The sequence below is a fragment of the Talpa occidentalis genome, unplaced genomic scaffold, assembly GCF_014898055.3.
Source record: "Talpa occidentalis isolate TD23 unplaced genomic scaffold, MPIMG_talOcc4v2.1 talOcc4.15, whole genome shotgun sequence".
Taxonomy (NCBI): domain Eukaryota; kingdom Metazoa; phylum Chordata; class Mammalia; order Eulipotyphla; family Talpidae; genus Talpa; species Talpa occidentalis.
Genome location: NW_023601543.1, coordinates 65,894,099 through 65,921,883, shown reverse-complemented (window position 1 = coordinate 65,921,883; position 27,785 = coordinate 65,894,099). Strand labels below are relative to the sequence as shown.

Below are 27,785 nucleotides of genomic sequence, written 5' to 3'. Positions count from 1 at the left end.
ATCACTTTTGGTAAATTATATGTAAGAATGCATAAGTAGTAGCATCCCTCCGACATTACTGCACACACCTTTTTAATGCTATAAGCAAACGTCTAACAGTACTTATCCTGATGTCAGACATGTGGACACACTAAAGACTTGCAAAAAATTGATTCTCTGGTGAATCTTCTCACCCTCCCACACATCTGGCCTATACCCTGTTCTTGTATAAAAATAAATAAATCTTTTATAAAAAAGTGAGATAATACATTAAAAAAAAAAGTTGGCTAAGGGCTAGAGATTTGCAGTGAGCAAGAAGAACATGTGTGGAAAGGGTCAAGCTGGCTTACGCAGCTTATTCATATGGATGATAATAATTGGCATTGGTGGCTTTTATTTAGTAAGGCTGATTCTGCATTTTTTTCCAGCATGTAGGAGACTGAGACAGAAGAATTAGAGAGCCAATCTTTAAATTTCCAGAGATAAGTATAGTTTTTAATACTGGTTTCAAGTTGGAAGTTCTTTCTGGTATTTCTAATTGTCCCTCAGGACCTAAAAGTAATTTGAACTCAGTGGACAAAATGAAATTAAATTTTCTCTAGGGAAAATAATATTAACCATAAATTCAAAGCATCTTATAAGAAGGTTATTACAATGGCATATGTTCACTGTGTTTAGGGGGGAAAAGATAATTCATGACTTTAAAACTTCAAAAACTGGCTACTTCAATTGTACTTATAGATATGCAGTTGTTATCTGCCTTTGTGAACATTTTCTGAGTTTTTGGGGGTATGTAGACAAGGATCCAAATGTCAATGTTAATTAAAGGGGGGATGATGAATATCTGGAAAGAATGTAGAAAACTATCTAATTCTTTGATTTTCTAAATTCTATTCTTTTTTAAACCTTTTAGAGAGGAATTTGAATTATTTTAGTTAATTTTATATAAAAGGATAATAATACACATTGAGCAAAGAGTTTGACTAACCAATTTCTTCTCTTTCAAAGTAAGAATGACAGGCAGGCAGAATAAATATGCCAAATATGCCATGAAATTCAGTTAAGTAGTCCAAGGGGAATGGAGATTTCAGGGCATTGGATTTTTTATAAACATGGACCAACCAGAAATATATATTGTGTGTGTATTTTTTAGCCCTACTATTGCAAATATCTTAAAAAGATAAATTATCTTTCTACTCTTCTTTGAAAAGATGCCATACTTACAGAAACACTCTTCAGGGATTGAAGATGGTGCACCGTTTGGAATATGTTTGTAGCATATGCTAATTTAAATAATACTGATTTGAATACAGTGCTATTTTTATTTAGTAAAACAAATTCTTGTTATCAACAAATATTTATTGAAACCTACTATGTGCCAGGCACAGTACTTGATGCCAGGCATTAGTGAACAAAGCAAAAGCTCTGTTTTTGTTGAACTTGTATTCTACTAGGGATATGAATTTGACATATGTCTCTTACCTAAAGGCAGAGCATTGGTTAATTGGAAAATAGATTAAATATGGGTTAGTTGAAATTTGCAGTTATTTTGAATTTTACTTGCATATGTCCAAACTCATCAAATTTTATATTACAATGTATACACTACCTCAGTAAATTTGTAAGAAATGTAGTTTGTCTTCTTCTCACTCTAAAAATGATTTAGATGTATTATGTCAACTTTGCTCCAATATGGAAGTTTCTTAAATCTCTGGTCCTTATTGGATATATGTGGTTTGGATCCCATACTGCTCTGGTTAAGCTACAATCAGATGAATTTATTTAACTATTTGTAAATCCAAGAAAGATGATAAGATATATAGATGGATGGGTGGGTGAATGGATGGATAGATAGATGATAGTAGACTAGAAAGCCTGGTGCCTTTCTTATTTTTGGCTTCACTTTCTAAATACAATTCTATTTAATATTTTTCTATACCAAAGAACATTATTAGCTATACTCAGAGCAACACACACACACATACACACACACACACACACACATATATGTATACACACAGAGAGAGAGAGAGAGAGAGAGAGCGCAACCTAAACAATGGTCAGTATGACTATATAATGGTATATACCAATGTGCAAGATGGTATGTAGTCTACACGAGTTAAAGGTGAATTCAATTCTAAATTGAACTCACCTCTAAAGGCACTGGGGGAAATGCTTTCATGCATTATGCAAGACTTTTCATTCAGCCTTGGCTTTTGCCTGGATGTAGGCTCTGATTTTCTTTTCTGCAATCTGTGACCACAAGCTAGTGGCAGTTATTTAGTGATACTCAGTGGGAAGACAATTAGTTCCTCACTGCCATCTCCACATATACACAGGTCTTCATTACAAGATACAAGCCATTTATTTATCCACTTATTTTTTTATTATTTATATCCTATCTCTAAAGAAATTTGATGTTGCTCACAACCCTAGACACATAAGAACAAGGCCATTAAATACGGAGAACAGAAATAAGGGATATGAAAAGAGAGAAGGGAAGATAAATTTGGGGGGGGAAATTATACAGTTGAAAAAGACTAGTGGAAGTAAGGATGTGTATATTTATAAATGTCTGTGGTCCAAACATTGGCAAAGGCAGAAAATACATGACATTATATCAGCCCTGGGGTGAAGTGGCTATGTTTGATTACTTACAAAGTTCATTGTACGTGAATGACTGTGTTTTAAGAGGGTTTGCAATGGGTTTTAAGAGGGTTGCAATGCTTTGCAGTTAAGTATCTGCAGCAGAATGCATAAAATTTATCTGAGGGTCTGAAGTTATAAATAACTTGATGGAAGGTCCCACACATGTGTCAGATACTAACTCCCTTTGTCTGGCTTTAAGGGTTTTCTTTTCTCTACCTAATCTATTGATACCTCTTCTCTCTGCCTGAGGCAGGGTGATAAGGAAGGAGGAGAACAATTTGGTAGGGCAGATAGAGCTGCCTGCCCCACTTCTTTCTGATCATTGGCTGTGCCTTGGGAGGCAATTCTCAGAAACCAGCTCAGCGCTATGAGGCTTACCATCTCCAAGATGTCTAGACAGCATGATTTCAGGAAGTCTCTATATGGAGGCTATTCATGGAATAGAAAATAAATATGAAAGTGGGACTTAGTAGAAGAAAGTAAGAATCATACAACTCCCCCAAATACTCTGGAGGTTATACTTAAGTGTTGAGCATACTCAAATACACTCTTGAGGCTCTGGACAATTTCAAGTGTTCTTGCCTGTCATTGGAAAAAGAGATAAAAATTGGAGCTGAGGGCCTCCCCGGTGGTGCAGCGGTAGAGCGCTGGGTTGCGAAGCTGCCCGCGGCCTCTGCGGCACTGGTTCAATACCCGGCTGCTCCCCGGCCACCGGAGGAGGGTCCCACATGGCGCGCAGACCTCTCCTGCCGCCCGCTGCTCCCCTCAGCAGTGTGCTTCGGTCCTTCTGCCTGCTCTGCTCCCCGCTCTGGCTCTGGTGAATTCTCTCACCCTCCTGCGCTTCTGACTGTACCCAGTGCATGTATAAACAAAACAAATAAATAAATAAATAAATAAATAAATAAATAAAACATGCCTCAAAAAAAAAAAAAATTGGAGCTGAAACCACTGCTAAGGACATACCCTAATTATTGAGTCAGAATTGCCTGTTGGTTAAGTTAAGACTAAGACTGTAGAACATGGTTGCATAGGTGTGAATTTCAGATCTGCTAGCTGAGTGATTTCTGGGAAGTCATTTACCAATTAAGTGTCTCTGTGTTCTCATCTGTATAATGAGGATAACAGTATCTACTTTATAGATATTAGGATTATGTGAGTACCTGTAAAGTTGTTATAATAGCCCCTGGTATGAAGTGCAATAATTATTTTGGATATAAGAATGATGAGCCAGAAGAGATTTTATCATCCAGTTTCATTCGGTAAGAAACCAAACTATTTCTGGGAGAAAAATAAAAAAATCATTTAGGATCTCTGGATGTAGACAAGAGAGCAATAATTACATCATGTGCGCTGTAAATGATAGGCCATAATGTTTATTCTGACAATTCCCACTACTAAACAAAATATAAATATTTTTGAAAGGAAAGTCCTGAGTTTGGACTCAACATTTGGCAGACAGGAAGATGTTCAAGGGAGATTTTGGTAACAGTAAGGTCTTAGTGACTAGGACTTTAAATTCATTTTTATACTATTAGGGCAGCATTCTGGCTACATCTACAGAACAGATTTTGCTTTGTTAACTAAATGTAGGGGTTTATACTATGTTTGTTTTCTATTTGGCATGTCTATTTGACCAGGATAGAAAAGGAAACTATCTCTGAAATGACTTCATTATAATAATGAAAGAGTAATCTCTTGCCCTTAAAAAATAAATTTAATAATATTTTATTAGTATACCTCATTTTTTAATAAACACTTTTATTAAAGTATAAAATATATACAGAAAACTATACTCAGCACATAGGTGAAGCTTGATGAATGATCACAAAGAAAATATACCCGTGTAACCCTCTACCCAGGACAAGAAACAGAAGAGTCCCTGCAACCCCAGAAGCCTCCCTGTACTGTTTCTCATCACTTCCCCACTGTACTTCCCAAAGAGTGTACACTAAGCAGAAAGCAGAATTAACATAAGGTTAATTTTTCTGTTTTTTAAAAAAGTGTATATAAATGGCACTAGAGGTCTGGCTTCTTTCACTCGAGACTGTATTTGTGAAAATTTTCCATGTTGTGCCTTGTAGCAGAAGTTTACTTTTTAGCATTACTGTGTAGTATTCCATTGTATGAATATACTACAATGAATTGATAACATTCTGCCCTTAATATATAGGTTTTTTTTTCCAGATTGGGATTATTAGAATTAATGCTGCTGTAAATATCCTTGCACATTCTTTTTCATATACATATATATGAAGTTCTGTTACATATGTACTCAAAAGTCAAATTGCTGGGGCGCAGGAAATGCCTATGTTCAGATTAAGTAGAAGCTGCAGAAAGCTTCTGATCCTTGACAACACTTGGTTATACTTTCAGTTAGTACAGTGAGTGCACAGTAGTTTTTAATTTTAGTTTGATTCTGCATTTCCTGATGACTAATGAACTTGAGTTTCTTGTCTTTAGTGGTCATTTAGGGGTGAGAATGTGAGAAATGAGTGTTGAAACCTTTTTGTACGTTTTAGAAACTGAGTTAAGTTTATCCTTTTGGTGCTTGTTCAGACCTTCCTGTTCAGAGCAGGTCTGCTGTGGACAGATTTCCTAGTTCTGGTTTTGTCTCATCGTGGGGTATAGAACTTTGTTAGAGGTCATTATATTCCCATCTTGAGGTTATCATTCCTTTGTCTTCTTACTTCCATTATTTCTGTTGAGATGCCAACTGTCCTTATTGTTGTTGTTTTGTAGTTAACCTTTTTGTGTATTTCTAAGTACTTTCTAAGGTTTTTGTTTTAACTTTGGCTTTCAACAATTTTAACACAATATGCTTATTTTTTATTTCCTTCATATTTATCCTATTAGGGTTTACTTTGTTATTTAGCAGTTTGGGAAAATTTTTTTTAAAATATTTTATTTTTATTTATACAAGACTGGGGTACAGGCCAGAGGCACGGGAGGGTGAGAGGATTCACCAGAGACAGAGCAGGGAGCAGAACAGGCAAATGAACCAAAAACACTGCTGATGAGAGCAGCGGGTGAGGCAGGAGAGATCTGCTGTGCCATGTGTGTATCTCCCTGGCCAGCTGGGACTCGAACTTGTGCTACAGAGGCCGCAGACAGCTTCACAGCACTGCACTTAACCCACTGCGCCACCGGGGAGGCCCAGTTTGGGAAAATTTTATCAGCCATTGTCACTTTAAATATTACTTCTGACCAACTCTTCTTCCTCCCACCCCCTGACATTTTCACCTTCCCTCTTTTAACTTGATGTTTTTTGTTCACCCATTTTCTTCTGATTTGTCTTCTACTTAGTACTAATGATAGCCATTTCTAATCTATTAGACCTATCTGTTGATTTTCATTTCATTTATTATATTTTTCAATTCTAGAATTGCCATTTGCTCTTTTAAAAATGTTACCAGTCTTGTGGGTGCATTGGTGGTGGGTGTGGTGTAGTGACAGGCATCTGAGGAGGTGTGATCCTATGCCTCTGAATCACATAAACTTCTAATTTTTGACAAATTATCTTGTCACATAATTTCTTAAGTATATTAATTATAGATATTTTATAGTCAATGTCAGATAATTCCAGTATCTGCATCTCCCATGGATCTGTTTTTATTAACTATTTTTATACCTGGATTTTAATATTTCTTTTTAATTTGTATTGTTGGTATCCATGTTATCTTTAATTGTCTGATATTTGTATGAAAAAGAGATAATTTGAGGCCATGGATGCATTATCTTTCTCCACTAAGATTTTACTTATGTTTACAAAGATTTTACTTACGTTGGACTTCATGTAGACTAACTTCTTTCAACCACAACTAAAGTTGATTGAAATCTGTGCTGCAGTTTTTGTGAGGTTTATCTATTTCTGTTCACCTTTACTCCCAGTGTCTAGTCCTTTGGGTTCCCATGGAAAAGCATTATGGGGCCAGAATCAGTATTTGCTCCCACACCCACCGGCTTTGAAAGACTAATGAAAGCTGTGTTCACATTCTTGTCTCTTTGTAGCCACTTGCCATATGAACACATGTCTTGAGGAGAAAACCAGCTGCAGTATTTTCTCTTGGGACTTTGCTTGTCTTTGAGATCTTGGTGTCAGAAATACTCACTGCTTTGTTAGATCTCTGATACTTTGGAATAGATGTTTGACTACTTCTTGGCAGAAATGTTTCACCAAAACAAATGAATCTGCCATTGCCAGCATGGAAATCATCCTCTTTTTGAATTTTGATGCCTTTTTTTTTTTAGGAAATTCAAAAAGCATGAGAATATAGAATTGTACTTTTTTTTTTTTTCAATTCCAATGCTTATTGATGGCTGTGGGTAAGATCAATACATTATTTTTTTTATTTTTTTTTATTTTAAATGATTCTTTTTTTTTCTTTTAAGATTTATTGTTATTTATTTATACAAGCACTGGGTACAGTTAGAAGCGCAGGAGGGTGAGAGAATTCACCAGAGCCAGAGCAGGGAGCAGAGCAGGCAGAAGGACCGAAGTACACTGCTGAGGGGAGCAGCGGGCGGCAGGAGAGGTCTGCGCGCCATGTGGGACCCTCCTCTGGTGGTCGGGGAGCAACTGGGGATCGAACCGGCGTCGCAGAGGCCGCGGGCAGCTTCGCAACCCAGCGCTCAACCGCTGCGCCACTGGGGAGGCCCCAATATATTATTCTTAAATTAGTCTATGCAGTTCTGGCCTTGAATTCTGGCAAACTTTTAGGAATACAAAGGGACAATGTAAAATCTATTCCAAGTTTGATCCACCCATAGTTAAGAACCAAAAGCCACAAAGGAAGATACACCAATGGCCAAAAAGCACATGAAAAGATGCTCGATATTATTAGTGATATGGAAAATGCAAATCAAAATCACAATGGGATACCTCTTCACCCTGAGCAGGATGACTAGAATCAGAAAGCTAATAATAAAAATACAAGTTAATAATCATAACAAACATTGGCGAGAACATAGAGAAATTGGAACTCTCATACACTACTGATAGGGAATAGGGATGTAAGAGGTATGATTGCTCTAGAAAACAATTTGGCAGTTCCTTAAACAAATATAAAGTTACTATATGACCCAGAAATTCTATTCCTGTAGACCCAAGAGAAATAAACCAAAGGTACCAAGTGATGAGATAAAAATATGCATAGGTGGCTGTGAGATCCCAATAGAGTGACAGTTAACTGAGGCTAGAAAGAGTCTTGGAATCATTTAACACAACTGAATGGATATAGTTGAATAAAGGCTGAGGAAAGGCATCATTGATGAGGTGACACTTCAATTGAACCTTGAAGAACAAGGAGATAAAGAGAAGGCTGATGGCAGAGAAACAAGTGAGTTAGGATCCTTTGCAAACAGCCATATGAGAGTTAATAAGTGACCGAACCAGAAAGGGAGAAATACTTTTCAGTCTTTAATGTACATACAAATCACCTGGAAAATCTTGTTAAAATACAAATTCTGACTCAGTGGATCTGAGATGGAGCACTTCTAAAAAAAAACTCCTCCTTGATGTCACTGCTGCTGGTCCATGAGACACACTGAGTAGCAATAGCGTAGAGATTTATTTGGGTGTGATAGGGGAAATGGAAGATGAAATTTTCAGAGAAACACAAGTTTTTTTCTGTCCATTTTTTTTTTTTGAATCACCTATAGGATATCTAAGAAGGGAAGTCTGGTAGCTTTCCTTGGACAGAAGGGCAATCCGACTATGACATCTGTCACTCATTGATCACCCTTGCTGATTTGGCTGATCTGGCTGACTGAATAGGTGTCCTGTTCCTCCTTTCCTACTCCTTTGTCATCTCTCTTGAAGTTGTATGCTCAGCAGAAGAGGACAACCTTCTCCAATAGAGAACTTTTCTCCAGCAAGAGTATAGGAAGAGCTGCACTCTGCTGCTAGAACCTCCAAACAAGTTCTCAGGATCCATTTAGAGGTAGCGTAGTCAATCTTCCAAGACCCCAGACACATCCAAATGGGCCTCCGCAGGTGGCAGTCTACCCTTCTTTAAGAAACAAACAGACAAAAAAAAAAATGGTTCCTGAGTGGAAGAGAAAGAAATGCCTGCAAAGGTGGTTCAGAAGGGACTACAAGAAATATGAGAAGCTGATTGGAAGAAACCATCATTTCTACAGGAAAAGTTTCAAGAAGGTGGGAATGAATGATGCCAAATGTTGCAGAGATCAGGAAGGAGCAAGACCAGAATCTAGACTGCAAGGAGTTGTGGTTCGAAAGGGAGTTTTTTGATTAGAGATAATTCAAGAGGATTGACTGAAAAGCATCCAAGAGAATGTAGCAGGAGACAGAAAGAAGTGTGTACTAAAGAGGGCTCCCTTTTTTCCTTTGTCTCTGCCTCCCTCTTCTCCCTATTAGCATTGTTATTATAGGACTTTAGCTAGCATCCAAAAAGACTGAAAAGATATTACAGTGGAGTGGGGATTATTGATAAGTGTAGTACAGTTGGAGATCCTGGTTCCAAACAGTAGGAAAGATAATTTGTCTACTGAATTGAGAGAAAAAAAGGTAAAACAAAAATCACTGTCCTTCAGAAATCTGCTTAAAATCCCAATTTTCAGAAGCTTACTGTGCTAACCTCTCATTCCTCTTCATTGCACTCTATGTGCGTCAGCCTGCCTCAGTCCATCCATTCACTAATTTTTATGAAAAATTTATTCCACCCAAGCATTTTGTATGCTCATTTTATTGAAGATGCAGTGTTCATGGAGAGTAGTCATGTTAGAGAAAAAAACTCTTTACCATCCTCCTTCTCGGGAGCCCCCTCCTCTGTCGCTCCAATGCAGCAGAGAAACTGTTCCCCTTGTCCTACAAATAGAATTCCCTTCCTAGGAGGAACCCTGGGAAATAAAAAGTTTTCCACCACTTAACACAGAAATAAGTTTTTTTTTTTAAAGATTTATTTATTTATACAAGAACAGGGATACAGGCCAGATGCGCAGGAGGGTAAGAGAGTTCACCAGAGACAGAGTGGGGAACAGAACAGGCAGACTGATGAAATACACTGCTGAGGGGAGCAGCGGGCGAGACAGGAAAGGTCTGCCGCACCATGTGGAATTCTTACCGGCCGGCCGGCCGGGATTGAACCTGTGCTGCAGAGGCTGCGGATAGCTTCACAGTGCAGTGCTCAACCGCCTGTGCCACCAGGGAGCCCCCAGAAATAAGTTTTTGATGTTGTCAGGAATGAGCCAACTCATTCCTAAGAACAATTTATCTGCAAAAAAGGAAGAGAGCTCCTTTGGAAGGAGTTCATTCAGTCAGAATTGAGTGGGAAGATGCTCTGGAAGTGTGGTGTATTGGCAAATCCGCCTTTTTAGTTTTATCTAGAGTGATGTCTTGCCTGCTAATAAGTACAGCACATCCCCCCAAAACACACAACCTCATAGGAAATGAGGGTAGAATCATTAGGGCATGTTAGACTTCTATCAGGTATCAGTTAAATGGGCAGGGCTGCCAACGGATCCCCTCTGTGTTGCCTGTAGGACGATAAGGTTGGAAAATGGTGCAGAGGACTTATCTCCATTTAAGTCTGAATAATTGGGTATTTCCATGAGATTCATCCTAACCATCCCATAGAGAGCAGCTTAATTCTAGAGGTAGAAATGTACATTTCAAACATTTTGTACAAATGTCTTGCTTCCCAAGTGTTTCTCTTTTCCCCGTCCCTTTCTATCTGTGACATTTTGCAATGAGCACCCAACAGTGGGAATGATGATTGAAGTCAGTGATTCAAGATCATTTCTTTCCAGTCTCAGAAGGCTTCAGCAGTTGATTGCTACTAAGCAGCAGTTGGGAGATAATTGGCTAATTTTCTTGATAGAGAAAAAGAGGTAATTTGAAGATAATTGACCTAACAAGAGAAAAATGGATAGATGCTTAAAAAATAGTTTTGGTCTTTGCATTTTTAATAGTAACAAATAATTTGGAGTTAAAGTATCACAAATATGATAATATAAATACTGCACATATATGAATATTTACATTTTAATTGTTCATGATCATCTCACCTTCTGTCTTTGAAGTATTTTTCTTTTCTTTTTTTTTTTAAACATTTATTTATTTATACAAGAACTGGGGTACAGGTCAGAGGCGCGGGAGGGTGAAAAGATCCACCAGAGACAGAGTGGGGAACAGAACAGGCAGACTGATGAAATACACTGCTGAGGGGAGCAGTGGGTGAGACAGGAGAGGTCTGTCACGCCATGGGAGTTTCTCCCGCTGGCCGGGAATCAAACCTGCACTGCAGAGGCTGCGGACAGCTTCACAGTGTGGTGCTCAACCCGCTGCACCACCAGGGAGGCCCATTGAAAAAAGCATAAGGACTAAAAGGAAAGGATTAAATTCTAAATCCTTAGGGTGCTTAAATTTTACATGTTGTAACCACATGTGTAAAAATATATCACCATTATGTATTTGCTTTACAATGTGCTGCTGAATTAATCTCTTAAAAAAAAAAAAAAAAAAGCTGGGCATCCCCTGGTGGCGCAGGCAGTTGAACACCACGCTGTGAAGCTGTCCACAGCCTGCAGCGCCGGTTCGATCCCGGCCGGCCGGTGAGGGTTCCACATGGCGTGGCAGACCTCTCCTGTCTCACCCGCTGCTTCCCTCAGCAGTGTATTTCATCAGTCTGCCTGTTGTGTTCCCCACTCTGTCTCTGGTGAATCCTCTCACCCTCCCGCACATCTGGCCTGTCCCCCAGTTCTTGTATAAATAAATAAATAAATCTTTAAAAAAAAAAAAGCCCCAACAAACTCAGTCCATTTACCTTCCAGTCCACTACTGTGGTAGTGTTTCTGTCCTTCAAATTGGATTAGTAGAAAACAGTGTTTCTAATGAATTTTATTGATGATTTAAATCGGTGCCAAACAACTGTGAGAAAAGTTGATGCTTGGATTAAGGTTGAACTTTTCCCAGGCAAGTAAGTACCAAAACTTCAAAATTTTCATGCTCACTGTAGGGTAAAGAAAATATCAGGCTTTTCTGCCCTTCCGCCATCAGGATAGATGATGGATCCTTGTCCTGAATGCATGCCTGATGGCGGGCACCTGGAATAGGGTGTGGGCCTAGGTAGATGGGATTCAGCTGAGCTGAGACTGTGCTTTTTAAGGGCGGCGTCACGGGGACGCCAGCAGCAGCAGCAGCAGCAGCAGCAGCAGCAGCAGCAGCAGCAGCAGCAGCAGCAGCAACAGCAGCAGCAGCAGCAGCAGCGCAGCAAAACGAATGCTAGAGAGCCCAGATAGAGTGAAGACTTGCTGGGGGCTGGGAGGCCTGGCAGCCTCCCAGCCCCCCAGCCAGCACCCCTGCCTGCCATATGCCTGGTGAACCCCAAATAAAAAACCTGCAAAAAACTACTGAGGACTCTGACTCCTCCTTTACCCGGTCTGCATGGGATCAGAAAACCTGCTCTGTGGCCAGTCCTGCCCTTTGCACTCACCAACTGTAGATGGTTTTCCATTGATTCAGAACTTATATAAGAAAAAGATCCTTTATTCCCATGCCCTTAAAATTACAGGTAGAGACAATTATGTCACGTGGACATTTCATGTTGACAAGCAGGCATGAAAAGTACTATTATCTCAATTTTATGAGTGACATAACAGGAATCTAGAAAACCTAAATAAGGGAGCAGGAAAAAGAATAACTATAAGAAAGAAAAAATCAAAACCAACAAACAACTATGAACCAGAGACACACTATGGGGGAGGGGCAGGGAAAGGAGGGATTGGGGTCAAAATAAGGGGGTTGAAATTGTATGGGGAATATAAATGTAAAATGAAAAAAAATGAAAAAAAAAGAAAAGAAAAAAATTTATGAGTGAGAAAACACAACCTAGAGAAATTGTCATTTCCCCAGTGTAACCTGATAAGACGAGCAAAACCAGAGCCAGACTCTTCCTAGATCCAAGTTCTGCCTCCCATCCCTTATTCTACTGTCTGGAGGCAGTGGCAGCCTGTAAATGATGATGTTTGTTTCACTGTACAGTCTGTGTTCACGGGTCAGCAGCACATTTCTTAGATAACAGAACTCAGGACAAAGTGTTATGCTCTGGAACACGTCACCCTGCTCCATTGACATGAGACACATCTTGTCCTCCCCTAACTTCTGTTTCATGTAAACTGGATAGACTGATGAAGCCATTTTAGGAAAGAATCAGTTAGACATGTAGTTGTACTTAGGCCAAGCAGACTTCACCAGCTGGAAAGTGCCGTCAGGCATGGTGAGCAGATACTTACAGCGTGTCTGCTGCAGCAGGATTCTTGGCGGGGTAATACTTGGGCCTCCCCTGGTGGCGCAGCAGTTGAGCGCTGGGCTGCGAAGCTGCCCCGCAGCCTCTGCAGCACCGGTTCGATCCCGGGGTGCCGGCGAGGGTCCCACATGGCGCGCAGATCTCTCCTGCCACCCGCTGCTCCCCTCAGCAGTGTACTTCGTCAGTCTGCCTGCTCTGCTCTCCACTCTGGCTCTGGTGAATTCTCTCACCCTCCCATGCTTCTGACTGTACCCAGTGCTTGTATAAATGAATAAATAAAATCTTTAAAAAAAATTTTTTTAAGACTTGACAGTGCTCTTTTTCTTCTCTCCCAGGTCTCTTCATGTTCATATCCCTGTTGTCCATTGTATACGGAGCTTTGCGCTGTAACATCCTGGCCATCAAGATCAAGTATGATGAATACGAAGTCAAAGTGAAGCCTCTGGCCTATGTCTGTATCTTCCTCTGGAGGAGCTTTGAGATTGCCACTCGAGTCGTGGTCCTGGTCCTCTTTACCTCCGTCCTGAAGGCCTGGGTGGTGATGGTCATACTCATCAACTTCTTCAGCTTCTTCTTGTACCCCTGGATCCTTTTCTGGTGCAGTGGCTCTCCGTTCCCTGAAAACATTGAGAAAGCCCTCAGTCGGGTGGGCACCACCATTGTGCTCTGCTTCCTCACCTTACTCTATTGCGGCATCAACATGTTCTGCTGGTCAGCTGTGCAGCTAAAAATCAACAACCCCGACCTCATTAGCAAGTCCCAGAACTGGTACCGGCTCCTGGTATACTACATGCTGAGATTCATTGAGAACGCCTTCCTCCTGCTATTGTGGTATCTCTACAAGACTGACATCTACATGTATGTGTGTGCGCCTCTGTTGATTCTGCAGTTGCTAGTTGCGTACTGCATAGCTGTTCTATTCATGCTTGTGTTCTATCAATTCTTCCATCCTTGCAAAAAGCTCTTTTCCACCAGTGTTTCTGAAGGTTTTCAGCAGTGGCTAAAGTGTATTTGCTGTTTCCCCAGGCGGCAGAGACCCCGTGAGTCTATAGCAAAGACAGATGTGAGACTAGCAGGAGTCAGCGATGAGATACCTTCTAGCAGTAAAGTAACCTCTGTGATCAACCAGACCGGGTATACTGAGGAGTTCTACTCTGCTTAATAGGACTTGAGTTTCTTGGGACACTGACATTGTTTTCTGGGTTGATTTCTGTTCTTCACACAAGTGATGAGTCCTGCACAGTTAACAAAGCAGGATATTCATCTCACCTCCTTGTGGTTCACTTCCCTTTAGAGAGTTCTTGCTTGGGCATGTGGGCACTATGGAAGAAGCTAGGGAGACCCTGTAGTGTTGGAGGCTCAGCGTAAGGCACTACCATTCATACTTGACCATATTCTCCCAGGCTAACTGACCTTTTCACTGCCATGATGTCTGAGTTAGACTGGTTAGATCCATCAGGTAGAGTGATGAAAGGGACTTTCGTTTTTCTGGTTTTCTAGACTACTTGTCTAGGTTGCCTAATGTTTATTATCTCTGAGCATACTTATCACCCAAGAGCTGTCCTGATGACCAGAGAAGGTCCCTGGAGTTTTGCTATCAGCAACATCATTTCTGTCAGAGTTTTCAGAAAGAGCTGTTCAAGTTTGGGTTTTAATAGATAGATGTTCCATTATTATCTCATTAGGGTTCTTTGTACATAACCAACTGTAGCCACCTTGGACTGATGTCTAAATGATTCAAAAGTCTAGATTTAGAGACTTTATTCCTAAGAATAAATGGATACAAAATTGAATTGTAAACATGGTTATGGAAGCCCTAGAATTTTAGGAAAGTTGTTTCCTTCCCACATGTGGAAGAAATTCTGGATCAAGGGAGTTATTAAAATATCTAAATGTTGTAGGCTTTTATAAGCAGGATTCTTACCTTCTCTGGATGGTAAAAGATGTGAATCTACTAGACGGTAGTCTTAAACTTCTTCAAAGTTCAGTATTGCCCATTAATTCCAGGAAACTTCTAGTAGAATTTTCTAGGGTTTGCCTTCTTAAAAAGGAATGTACTAAAATTCATAGTCTTCACACACTCTCTTCCTTTCCTGTCAGGAATTTTTTGTTCTAGAAAATGTCACAGAAATCTCTCACTTAGCTCAGGTATATAGGCCATTTTAATTTCTATTATTTGAAAGAAAAGGGTTTACTTCCCTCTGCTCCCCACCCCAGTTAGATATTAACTTTAGAAACTTCCATATTATAGAAAGAGATGAAATGACCACAGGACTTTTGTCTTTATCCAAATGCATTTAGTTTGGCGTGATTGTGAGCTACTTTGAACAAGATTTCCAATTTATCCTTCTGCACTCTCCCCTCTTCAATATAATATCTTTTTGTCTAAACCTTATTTATTTCATAAAGGGATTGTGTACCATATCCTCAATTATCTCGGGAAAATGCCTGGATCCAGTGACATTATTTCTACTATTAAAACCTTTGTAGTGAAATATCTGGAAACAGGTGAGCTGGCACTGACTAGGCTGGACATTGCAGGTCAGTCAGGGTTGACAGTTAGCGGATTCTAATGACTAAACTTTCCAACCTGTCCAGTTTCCAACAACCAGTCTATCAGGGAACAGATTAAAAATGGTAAGTTTGAGTAAATTTGTGGTAAGAATTAGACAGGAGGAGATACTGGTATTTAATAGCCTTCATTTGAGGCCTGTCTTAAGAACCACTATAAACTCTGAACCTTCATTACTTTTTAATGTAGAGGACAAGTAAGTATCTTGAGTAACCTCAAACCAAGCTAGTAGTGACTGTCTGTGACAGTATCCCAGCCCAATTATAAGCCACATTTCTAAAGACAAAAAGAATTGGTAACGAAATTGTGCATTTTGTCATCTTTAACCCTTGATACAAAAATACTCCTGCTTTGGGGTCATCCATGTATGTCCATCCACTCTGGGGGAGAGAAGTCACTTTTTTTTTTCTGCATGGTGAAAATCTTAAGTCATGGTGAACTGAAAATTTTTGTTTTAAAATGATACCTTGAAATGACAAATTAGTTTAGACTGCTGAGCTAGGTTGCCCTGAAAACAAACAGCAAATTCCCTTGTGTCTTGAGAGTTAAAATGTATTTTTCAGCTATAATTCTTATTTTTAAAACCCGTAGTGCTTTGTGTTTCCTCTAATTAGCTATAGGCCATAACTTGTCATGCCAGCTGCTCCACCTGAATCACTCATTTGGCTGGATGGAGATGAAGTATTCCTCAGAGTATATTGAAATAGCATCTTCAGACATGTTTAGACTTTCTCTTCAGTGTAGACTGATATCTCCTTGTCCAGCCCTACAAGCTACTGAATTGCCCGATACCTCAGTTTCCTCACCCGCCAAATTGGATGATATACCTGCCCAACCTACCTCACAAAGTTGTCAGAAAGCTCTATTTAAATAATAAGTGTGAAAATGCTTTGAAAACATTTGTAAAGTGCCATGTATATTTAAGGTGTTGTTGTTATAGTTATTCAAATCCATAAACAGGTTATGATTACTTTACTGTTAGACAAGAAACAAGTAGTATCATCCACATGAGTGTCTTGAGTCAATATGATGGCCTTTGGCCTTGTGGAAGGGCAAGTGTACATGGTCTTTACTCCGCTCTTGTCCCTTATCATCAGTTGTTTGCAAAATTTAGCACCCAGACACGTAGCTCTTGAAGGAAAAAGACCCATTGAAATCTGGTAAATTGTCTTTGATGGCAAATAAATGTATCACTTTTGTATCGATTGTCATTCATAACATTCAAAGCAGCAACTTTTATATTGTGATTTACATCTGGAAAGTGATCCTGCTAGACATCAACTGAATGTGGGCACAACCTTTTCAGCCTTGTAAATGGGAAAATAAACATTAAAATTGACTGTAAAATATAACATTTCCTTGGAAACCACCTTAGAATATTAGTGCTGTGGTTATGAGTGTGTCCATACTTCTCAGACAATAAATTGTGGATGTGAAGTTTTGTAGGCTGCTTCTTTGCAGTCATGACTAATAAATATTGTGTATGTTTTCTCATATAATAAATTAATTTTTCAGTTTCTCCATGTGGTTCATTCCTTATACAGTCTATATATTCCTTATACAGTCTATATATTCCTTATACAGTCTATATATTCCTTATACAGTCTATATTTCAGGGGCTATCTTAAAAACAAAAATTTGAGAATAATTTCATTGTGATTAATTGTGGTTTTGTAACATCACCTGGAAATTTACTGTGTGAGATGAGAAATTTGAGAGCACTAGGATTCTGCCTTGAAAGACACCTGCAGGCTTTGGAATCTCTTCTGTTTCATAAGCATTTACTGTAAATGCTTATGTTAAAGCTGTGCTGTTAAAGCTGTACTTAGCGATACAAAAAAGAGACCATATATAACTCTAGACCAACACAACCTGCTTCGTCAGCCATGTGAATCTACTCAGTTCTCTTTATTTAAAGTTAGGAGTAAGCTTTAACTTCCCTGAGTCCTGGGAAAACTACAGCAGATTTTGAAAAGTTATTTGAAGAAAACATATACTCTTCATTAATACTAATAGCTTAAAATCATAAATTTAAAATGTTTACTGGCAAACCATGTGTTATTCATGGATAATCATTTTAGGCATCAAGTGTTTACCATTTAACATGTGAGCTTGAAGTTCATGCCACACGTCTACCCACCCCTATGATAGCTCTGTTTTTCATGGTTTAGGCCCAAGTTTGTAAAGAAGGCAGTGAGGAGAATATTTATTATTCCACTATGACCATATTTCTCCAAGTGCCCCTCTTTCCAGGGAACTATATTCTCTATGAATGTCTTTCCAGCTCAGAAATGTCAACTACACACTATGATTAAATGAGTAAAGTTTTGAGCCCTTTATCTTTTCCAGAAAAGGGTACTTTATAGAGCTGGGAGTCCAGAAACATCCCCAATCCCTTCGTTCCTAGCCCATGACAAACCCTGTCATGCCCCTCATGTGCTAAGAAGGTGTGCCAGCTGCAGAAGGCTGCCCTTGGTCTCATTCTTTGTCTCCCTCTCTGTGGAGTTATTTCTCTGAAAATCATTAAGTCACGGAAGTCTAAAACAGCGTTGATTGACCCCCAAAGAAGGTTATTAGACAACTTTCTACCAGACTCCTCTGCGGCATAGCTCGGTGTGAGGGAGTTTCAAGGTTTGCCTTCTGCCAAGGAGGAGATTATCCAGATAGATTTGGAGATATGGCCTGTGTTTTTGTTCACTCTGCCTCCCATCCTAAATTTCTCTCTCTCACTCTCGCGTTCTCTCTCTCTCTCTCTCTCTCTCTCTCTCTCTCTCTCTCTCTCTCTCTCTCTCTCTCATGAGCTTCTGATTGAAACCTGATTAGCCTGCTTCCCAGACCTCTGGGAATATCATTCCCTTAGACATCTGCATTATACATACTGGTTTAATTTATCAGTCAGCTTCCTATTTTAATTACCTACACTCTGCAGTTAATGAGTCAGGTTTTCAGCAGCTATAGCACTCAAACAAAACAGATTTAGAAATTCTATTTTGGAATGAGGCTGCAAGACCATTGCTACCACCACAGTGGAGAGAATGGTTCTCTAGTATCAACTCTTAACAAAGTGACCCTCTTAAGCGGAAGGGCAGAATTGCTTAGAACAATGGTGCCCCGCTGTGTAGCTGCAGCCCTCTCCACTGCCTAGAGATGTGTACACTGGACAGAGGTATCAGGCACGCACTTGAACAATTATTTTTCAAACCAGTGGGGATGCTGCTGTGAGTGCTAGAACAGGGCTGATGAAAAGTGGCATGTGTCTAAAGTAACTTTGTCATTAGCTTCCAGTCCAAGAACAGGTGTTAAAAATTCAACCATCATCAAGTGGGAGGTGACCTTAAATAGTGTCCTTTGTACATGAAAATGCCAGGCACTATACCTTAGAAGGATCTTTCTTTGCTGGACTATTTTCTCATATGTATTTACACCTTTTCCTTTTAAAGAATATTGTACACACAGGGCCTCCCTGGTGGCACAGTGGTTGAGCGCTGGGTTGTGAAGCTGCCTGCAGCCTCTGCAGCGCCGGTTCGATCCCCTGCCGACGGCGAGGGTCCCACATGGCGCGCAGACCTCTCCTGCCGCCCCCTGCTCCCCTCAGCAGTGTGTTTCGTCGGTCTGCCTGCTCTGCTCCCCGCTCTGGCTCTGGTGAATTCTCTCACCCTCCTGCGCTTCTGACTGTACCCAGTGCTTGTATAAATAAATAAATCTTTTTAAAAAAAGGAATATTGTACACACAAAGGTCACTTTTCTTCTCTCATTTCCAGCTTAATTCAAGACATGAGAAAATTATTTTTAAAAGGTAATGTGAATGCTTTATCTGCAAAAGTTAAATATCTACCTTTACACCAAGTATATAATCAAGATGAAATGCTTTTACCACCTGAGTACTAATAAATATATAATAACCATCGAAATGAAGTAATTTCTATGCATTCTTCAATTTACCTCCCGATTCACCTTATTTAAAGTTATATCAAGGTGCTTTTAGCCACAATTTATAAATGGGTTCTTAAAATATTTTAAATACAATAGGATTTTGTATTTAACCTAAAAAGAGGTGTAGAGACAGGCGATTCCAGATTCTAGTGGGTTAAACATCCTCAGACATCAGACTCCCCGGCTTTCCTTCCTGCCACCTTCAACCTGCTGTTTCATGTTCAAACTTGTCTTAAAATGACAAGATGGCAACTTAAGCCCCAGGCAGTCATATTTTCACAACTGAATCCAAAATTAGAAAGGGGAGTTCTCCTGGGGTATTTTAATTATTTCAGAAGGAAAATCTTTCCTAGAAGTCCCCCACCATGCATAGAATTCCCCAAATATCTTATTGACTGGGGTTGAATCACATTCCCACTCTAAAACTGTCTCTAGCATGGAGAGAATGGAATTTACACGATTTTCTTTGAAATACTGACCCCTTGGGGCATGGGAGCAGGAATACCCACCCAAGTAGTGTCCTGTAAACAAGAAGTGGAGGAAATACCCATTGATGGGGCAACCTGTAGTGTCTTTCACTGACATTTTGAAAAATAAAGGCCCAGCTAAGTCGATAAATTGAGGAAGAATGCAAAAGCTCCCTGTTTCCTCTTTCAGGAAAAACAAAATTAAAAAGCCTCTACTTCATCTCTTGCTCTCTGAAAAAAATCATGCACTAAATCAATAGTGGCAATTAGACACCCATTATCTTGTGAGAATGGCTTCCTGTGGGCTTGTCTTAGTGCCACTGGGTTGAAATTGTGGAGCTGTGGTCCTCTAGAAGGAGCAAGGAGAAGAATTCTCAGCTTTGGAGAACCAGAATCACAGAGGTTAAGAGGAGAGAGACCAGATATTCATTCAACAGTACAACAGATATTTAAAGACTGGCCCCAAGTGCCAGGCACCGGACTAAACTGGAAGGCAAGAAACTAGCCCTGACTTGAGAACTCATTGTCAGAAGAGAGAGCCACCGTATGCATCGGTGATCTCAGCGCACAGCTGTGAAACCCACGGTGGGACTCTAACTCAGCAGGTTCTTGGGACAGAGACAAGGAGACCAGATTTGGCCTTGGAGGATCACACAAGATTCACAGAGAAAGTAACATGAAATATGAGACCAGAGGTGAATTTTCCCTGAAGTTGATAAAGCTCAGGCCTCAGCACCACACATAGCCCACCTCATCCCCAGCAAATGTTGGGAGTTGTAGCATGTTCTAGAAGAAATCAGGATGCAGTTAAGAAGCATGTCTCCTAAGCATTTCTGCCACGTTGTCCAAAGAAGTAAGGGATCTGAATCTTTAGGGTGCCAGTAATTTGTTGTGACTTACTTTTCCTTCTGTATATTCTTTCACTTTGTATCTATTTTTGAATCATAGATTTTGTCTTTTTTTTTAGCCTCTCCTCAGACCTAGTAGTCTGTTTCAGGCTGCATAAAAACTAGATCTGCCCCTACTCGAGATCTGAAGCATGAGTAGGCGTTCGCCTGGTGAAGGCACAAGAATGTTCCTGGTAAGCCTGAAATTGGTGATAAAGGGCACTTATAATCAGGGAACAGCCTGTAAGTCAGAGTTGCTAGAACATGGAAGAGAAATGAAAATGGAGAGGTGACTAGGGGCATATCATGAGAGAAGAAAATAATGCTGTTGACATGAGCCAGCTGCTATGCTAAGTGTCTTATACCCATGACCACTTATTCACAATAATCCTATGCAGCAATTACTGCAATTTGTTCCATTTTACAGAAAAGAAGGCTGGGACTGGTGAGGTAACCTGTGGTTGCACGGTAAGTAGCAGGGTTGGGATACAAGCCCAATGTTGTCTGGGCCAAAGCCCAAGGTAGGCTCTCCAGACTCATAAACTTGCCCAGTTTGCAGATGTGGTTAAGTCTGGCAAACTTTAGAGGGAAAAAGCATGCCCAGTGGTATTTCCCAGGGTACCCTTGTAGGAAGGGACAGCCCTTATTCATTAAGGAGGGCCAGACTGGGAACTGAGACAGAGTGTCCTCCGCAGCTCCCAGCCCTGTGGCCATGAGGGAGCCACTGGGTTGGAACCAGTAGGTTCCCAGAGGAAGGAACTCTGGGTTGAAATTCTATCCTTCCACAGCAATATTTATGCTCAGGGTCACTCTCTTCCTGGAAAAACCAATAGAACTTGCCTGAGGCCAACTAGTGAGTTAGAGCCCATCTGAGCCTAGAACCTGGTTGGTTGATCAAGTCTTATGTTTTTGTTCTTTGGAGCCAGATAATTAACAGTGCTTACACAGATAAATTAGAAAAAAAAAATTCTTCAAACTGACATTTTAGGAAGGGGCTTAGTAAATGCTGTCATTGTGGAGGAAGACAGTTTGATTAAGTGGTCATAGTGATGTGACATTTGATGGTGTCAGATCAGGGACCAAGAAAGATTTCACCCCCTACCCAGACCATCTACCACTTCCTTCAAAGTCCCCAAAGACAGTGTTTCCTGAGAGAAAGAAGTAAAATGTTTCTTATCTTGCCCAACTCCAATGCAGAACTCTAGTTAGCTGGTGTGAAAACCTAGAAGGGTCCTCTCCCCACATTAGAAACATTTTAGTAGCTTTTATGCCTGGCAGCAGGCTATAAGCCTACACTGCGTAGTTCTTTTCACTGCCAACACTCAACTCAGGATGACAAGATCAATAAGAGAAAAACTCAACCACCTGTTCCAGAGGACACACCCATCTATAAAGGGCTTATTGCTGGCCCTGAAATCTGACCAATTTACTCTGGGCTTTTTAAAAAATGTATTTTATTTATTTATGCATACAAGAACTGGGGTCTACGCCAGAGGTGTGGGGGTTTGAGAGGATTCACCAGAGACAGAGTGGGGAGCAAAACAGGCAGACTGAAATACACTGCTGAGGGGAGCAGCCGGGGTGTGGGGAGACAGGAGGGGTCTGCTGAGCCATGTGGGTTAGCTCCCTAGCCTAGGATCGTACTCATGCCACAGTGGCTGGCGATAGCTTGATAGTGCTGACACTTTAACCCCTGTACCACCAGGGAGGCCCCCAAAAGACATTCCTTACTCAAATTTATTGTTTCTGTACTCGGTGAGCAAATCCTGAGCAGCGGCGGAAATGTTTTCCCAATAGCATCTCTCAAACGTGGCTGTCCATTAGAATCACGTGGGGAGCTTTAAAATATTCCGATGTCATCCTCCACCCCAGCCCAATTCAATGGTAATGTGTGGGGTGAAATTTGGGCATCAGCGTTTTTTAAAAGTTCCCCAGCAATTCCAATGCCCCTGGGCTCCCCAGCATTCCGGAAATCTTGCTTTATAAGCAAAGGCCATGTCTGGGCCTTAATAGCAGGTGAATCTTTCATCAGCTACTGGCGTCTAAAGGCAGCAGAATCACTGACCTCAGACCGTGCTCAGATGCCAGCGAACACCAGGTATTAGAAAGGGATGAATGCCCCTCATTTTCCTTTCCGCTACCCTCTGGTCGCCTACCCAGCGCACATTTACACGCACGTGGCGAAACACGGCATTGAAGGATGCCTGCATTTTCTATCCATTCACCTGCTTCCTCGCATCTTTCCATGAGGCGGTTTGCAGGCTGACCCCGGGCGGGCATGTCCCCCTGGGCCGCCAGGGGGCGCTGCCGGCCCAGCCAGGCGCCGAGGGGCAGGAGCCGCTCCAGGCCCAGCTTGAGCTCGGGCCTGGGGCGCAGGTGGTCCCCTGGGAGCTTCCTCCCGCCGCCGGCCGTCCTTGCCCTGCGCCCAGCTGTTTCTTTCCTCCCGCTGCTTTTCCGCTCTGCTGCTGCGCCCGCCCCGCCGCCCTGCGCCCTCCGAGCACCCCGCGGCGCCTCGGGCCTCGCAGGCCGGGCTGGAGGCTTTGCGGGCGCCGCGTGGGCGGACCCGGGACGAGGCTCTTCCCAGGAGCCGCCTTGAAGTCCTGGGAAATCCAACGTGAAACGGTGGAGGAGCGGGAGAGGCGAGTCCTCCGCGGACCCGCCGACTCTGCTTAAAAGCCGCGCGGCCAAGACGCCGTCCTGGCGCCCGCCGGAGCTCGCGGGGCTTCGGGGTCCTCGGGCGCGCAGAGCCTCCTCGCCGCCGCGGACGCAAGACCCGCCCCGCCGCCGTCCAGGCCGGGAGCCGCGCGGGCGCGTGTGTGCGCGGGGCTGTGCCCAGAGGTAGCGGCGGCCCGACCCGCCGCCCGGCGGGGCCGCCTCCTCCCGGGCCTGGCCGAGTGGGAGCCGCGCGCGCGCCCGTTCATGGGCCAGGCACATGGGGCTCGCGGGCGGCGCCCACTCCTCGTCTCGCCCGGGGGCCAGCAGTGGGCGGGGGGCCGGGACGCGGCCACACCCCTGACTCCAGCGCGCGCCTGCCCTGCCGCCGCCTCGAGGGCCTCGCGCAGCACGTGCGCCTGCTTCGCGCTCCGAGGGGAAGACGCCGGCGCCCCGCGCGCGCCCCGCACACCCGGGTTCCGGACGTCTCCCCGTCCGCCCCCAGCCCTGCGGCCATGTCGTGACCTGCTGCTCCGGAGAGGCCGCGCCCCTCGTCGGGGGCCGCTCCGTCCGCCGGGCAGGCGCCCCTGCGGCCCCCACCTGGGCGGGTGAGCCCGGCGGCGGCGACGGGGCGAGGCGGGGACATGCTGTCTGCAGAGCCGAGGGAGGCCGGGGACCCTGGGGGTATTAGGCCACCTGAGGGAGGCGCCCCAGGAGGCGCGTCCTCTGGTTTGGAGTGGAGTCTGTCTTCTGGCAGCAGGGCCCCCACCCTGGCCCCGCCGGCGCCGGGAAGGGCCCGTGAGGGAGTGAAGCCGCCTCCTCTGGGAGGCTGTGGGGGGAGGTGGGGCCGCGCCCCTGCCACGTGCAGACAGAGGTTCCCTCGCGCCCTTCTGCCCCCAGGGACCGGCCCAGCTTCTCCGTGAGCGCCGGGCGGACGCCACCGTCCCGCCGTGCCCGTGCGGCCGCCCGCGCTCCCGGTTCTGGGGAAGCGGCGCCCTCTGCCCCCGGAGCTTTGGTTCACCCGGGGTTGGTTTGGGGGGCCTGAAAACCGGCTTGTCCTGGAAGGGCGCTCCGAGCCCGCTGTCCAGCCATACCCTTTGCGACGCCCACTGCAAACTTCTGCCCCCGCGGGCTGCAGACCCTGAGGCCCAGGGTGCAATTTGGTAGCTCGCAACCAGAATTTCTTTTGGCAGGAATTCGATCCGCATGGAACCCAAGGGAGAAGGAGCAGAGTGCGCTGCGCGGGTGAAGTCACTTATTCCTAGGGGGAGCGTTGCTTCAGTTCCATCCGCTGATGCGGGTCCTTGGCCACAACGCGGCCTGTGTTTGTTGGCGTCTGCGCTCACAGCTGCGAGATGTTGTGAACCGCTGCTGCCCCCAGTCTCACCTGGACGGAAAGGAAAAGGCTCCTTTTGTCATCATCACACACTGGGCAACTCAGGTGCCATCAGCGCTGGAAGAGACGCTGAATGGTGGCGCGATTCTGCAATGGGGGTATTTCCTATGCAGTGAGGAAGTGAACGAGCTGTAGCTCCGGGGAACAGCACGGAGAGCTCTTACTAACATTTTTCTGACAATTGCAGAGTCAGGCAGGTGGCTCCCTGGGGGGGGGGGAAGGGGGGGGTGGGCTGATGTGTATCGAATGGAGACACCAGAAGACCGGCGATGTTCTGGGGCTTACCTTGTGTGGCGCTGTCATGGGTTGTCACTTAAAAATTATTAATTCAGTGGTGCATTTATGGTGTATGTCCTCCTGGGTCAATTTAATAAGTTTAAGCAGATTGAAAATGCACAGTGATGAAAGTTGCCACTTCTGGTTGACGTGGTCTAAGTAGTTGTTGTAAAACATCTTGTCAGTGAAAAATGCACAGAAGTGATTATACAATTAAGTCATGTCAGGGCCTGTTCTAGACCAGTGTTGTCCTGTAGGAATTGCAGTGGTGATGGAAATGTTTGATATTTTCACTGTCCAGCATGGAAGCCACTGGCCACCTGCGGCTCTTGACACTTGAAATATGGCTAATGAGTGCCTTCCTGGTGGCACAGGAATTAAAGACACAGCACTATCAAGCTACTGCCAGCCACCACAGCACGAGTTCCATCCCTGGCTGGCCAGGGAGCTACCCACATGGCACAGCAGATCTCTCCTGTCTTGCCAGCTGTTCCCCTCAACAGTGTATTTCAGTAGATTTGCCTGTTCTGCTCCCCAACTCTGTCTCTGGTGAATCTTCTCATCTCCCCCACAACTCTGGCCTACACCCCAGTTCTTGTATGCATAAAGAAATAAATATTTAAAAGAAAAAGAGGAAATATGGCTGGTGAGACTGAGAAGTTGAATTTAACTTTTGAAACATTTTAATTCATTGAAATCTAAAGGGCTGCATGTGGCTAGCATATTGGAGGACTCTGGTCTAGACTCATTTGCCATAATCAAAGGCACCAGTGCTCTGTTTTTGGACCAACTTGAATTTGAATCCTACCTCTGTCACCACCATGAGACTTTTGGCAGTTACTTCTCTCACCCTCGCATGGTCATCTGGGGGAAGTCTTCATGTGAGAGCTGTATCAAATGAATCCACTCAAGCCACCTCTCAGCATCTGCCAGTCATTGATGTTTAAGTAACATTTTCCTCCCCAGACCTACTTGTTTATCTTGCAATTGTGTGACCCCAAGTAAGGACTGGGCGGGAGGATGCGGATGATTTAGTGAAACTACCCTCTAGATTCTAGTAGCATCTCCCAGGACAGGGCTGCGGGAAGCAGCACCCGCACTACAGCTCTGCAGCAGGATTTCTTCCCTAGTTCAGACGTCAAAGAAACAGTTATGCCCATGTTGCCCAGAAGAAACATGTCCCAGCACCAGCCCGGCCTTTCTGTCCTCTTTGTTTCTTGCCAGTTTACACATTTATCATCAGGGAGCAGGATGCATAATTTACTTCTTCCCTCTGTGAATAACTTTGCAGTTTTTCCTTTTATGTAGGAATATTATACACATCGATGATATGTTTCTGAAACATACCTAAGTTCTCATTTTTTTTTTTTACTTTTGTGTGTTTGCAGTGTGCCTGAGGTGTTACCAGAAACCTTGATAAATTTGCAGTGTGTAAGAGGGAGTTTTTATTTACACGGATGTGAGCTGAATTGTGTCCCCCAAATTCATATGTTCATGTTTTATCACGCAGTACCTCAGAATTTGACTGTGTTTGCAGAGAGGCTCTTTAAAGAGGTGATTAAAAATCAGGATGTGAGGGCATGCCACAATCCAGTGCCACTGGTGTCCTTCTAAGGGGAGATTAGGACACAGACAACACACAGAGGAAAGGCCCCGGGCAGACAAAGGAAAAGGTGGCCTCCTACGAACCAGAGAGGGGTTTCAGGATGAAACAAGCCCTGCTGGAACTCTGACCTTGGACTTCCAGCCCCAGATTTGTGTGACCTACATTTCTATTGATTCAGCCTCCCGGTCTGCGGTTCGCGTTAGGGCAGCCCCAGCAACCCCGGACTGACAGGCTTCCTCCTCGAGACTTCAATTTTTATGTAATTGGCCTGATATTTTTTCATCAGCTACTCCAACTCTTTTGCTGCAGTTTATATAATTTTTTTCTGGTTTTTGAAGTTGATTGCACACTTGTGTGTGAGCCAGTAATGTGAGGCAAGTCTTTGAAAAGGTAGCACAATCGTTACGAGATTGCACCATAGACGTGCTATCTCCCAAGTACAGGAAACCAAGACCCTCCCCCACCTTTACTCTTGCCCTGGTAGGCCACACCTAGGACACCTTTCTCTAGTCTTTGTGTCCCTTTTAAAAGGGACATTGTGTTCATGCATTGTGAAGCTAGAAAGTGTGGAGAACTGAGTGCTACATGCATAGTCTATACATCACACCCCTCATACCACTGCTGACTGACACTTTCAGGTTCAGCTGTGTCCTTCGATGTGTCTGGAAATCATTTTGGCTTCTACATTTAAGCCCTACTTCTGAACAGCGGACTTAACCATGCAGACATTTCCCTGTAGTACCTACTACTTCTTTTTCAACAGGAGACCTTTTTGACTCTTTCACAAAGAAAATGGAAACCACAAAGAGGAAGTCCCTGACCTTGCACCATCGCTGCACCTGCAGTTTCTTTCCCTCTTTTCATAAGAAAAGAAGCCCCTCCCCTTCACTAAAGATTCTTCCACTTCCTTCCTTCCATGTGCTCACGAATCTGTTCGATCAAAGATCTTCCATGTTTAGACTTTCCCTTTGTCCTAGCTCTTTCTCAACAATATTTACAAGTTTCTATTCAAAAACAAAATGAAACAAATCCCTCTGACCTTGATGGAGTCATCTACTTTGAGATGTCTCCACTCCCTCACCTCAACCCATTCACATCCAGCT

The 27,785-nt window shown here is 43.2% G+C and overlaps 1 protein-coding gene across 1 annotated transcript in view; it reads left to right on the top strand.

Annotated features, from left to right (window-relative positions):
• Window positions 1-16,966, top strand: part of XK (X-linked Kx blood group antigen, Kell and VPS13A binding protein) — a 42,572-nt gene extending 25,606 nt beyond the window's left edge. Inside the window, exon 3 of the mRNA XM_037512540.2 lies at window positions 13,229-16,966. Coding sequence (XP_037368437.1) covers window positions 13,229-14,055 — 827 coding nt within the window. The 3' untranslated portion in view covers window positions 14,056-16,966. The remainder of the gene's footprint in view (window positions 1-13,228) is intronic.
• Window positions 16,967-27,785: the final 10,819 nt, after the last annotated feature.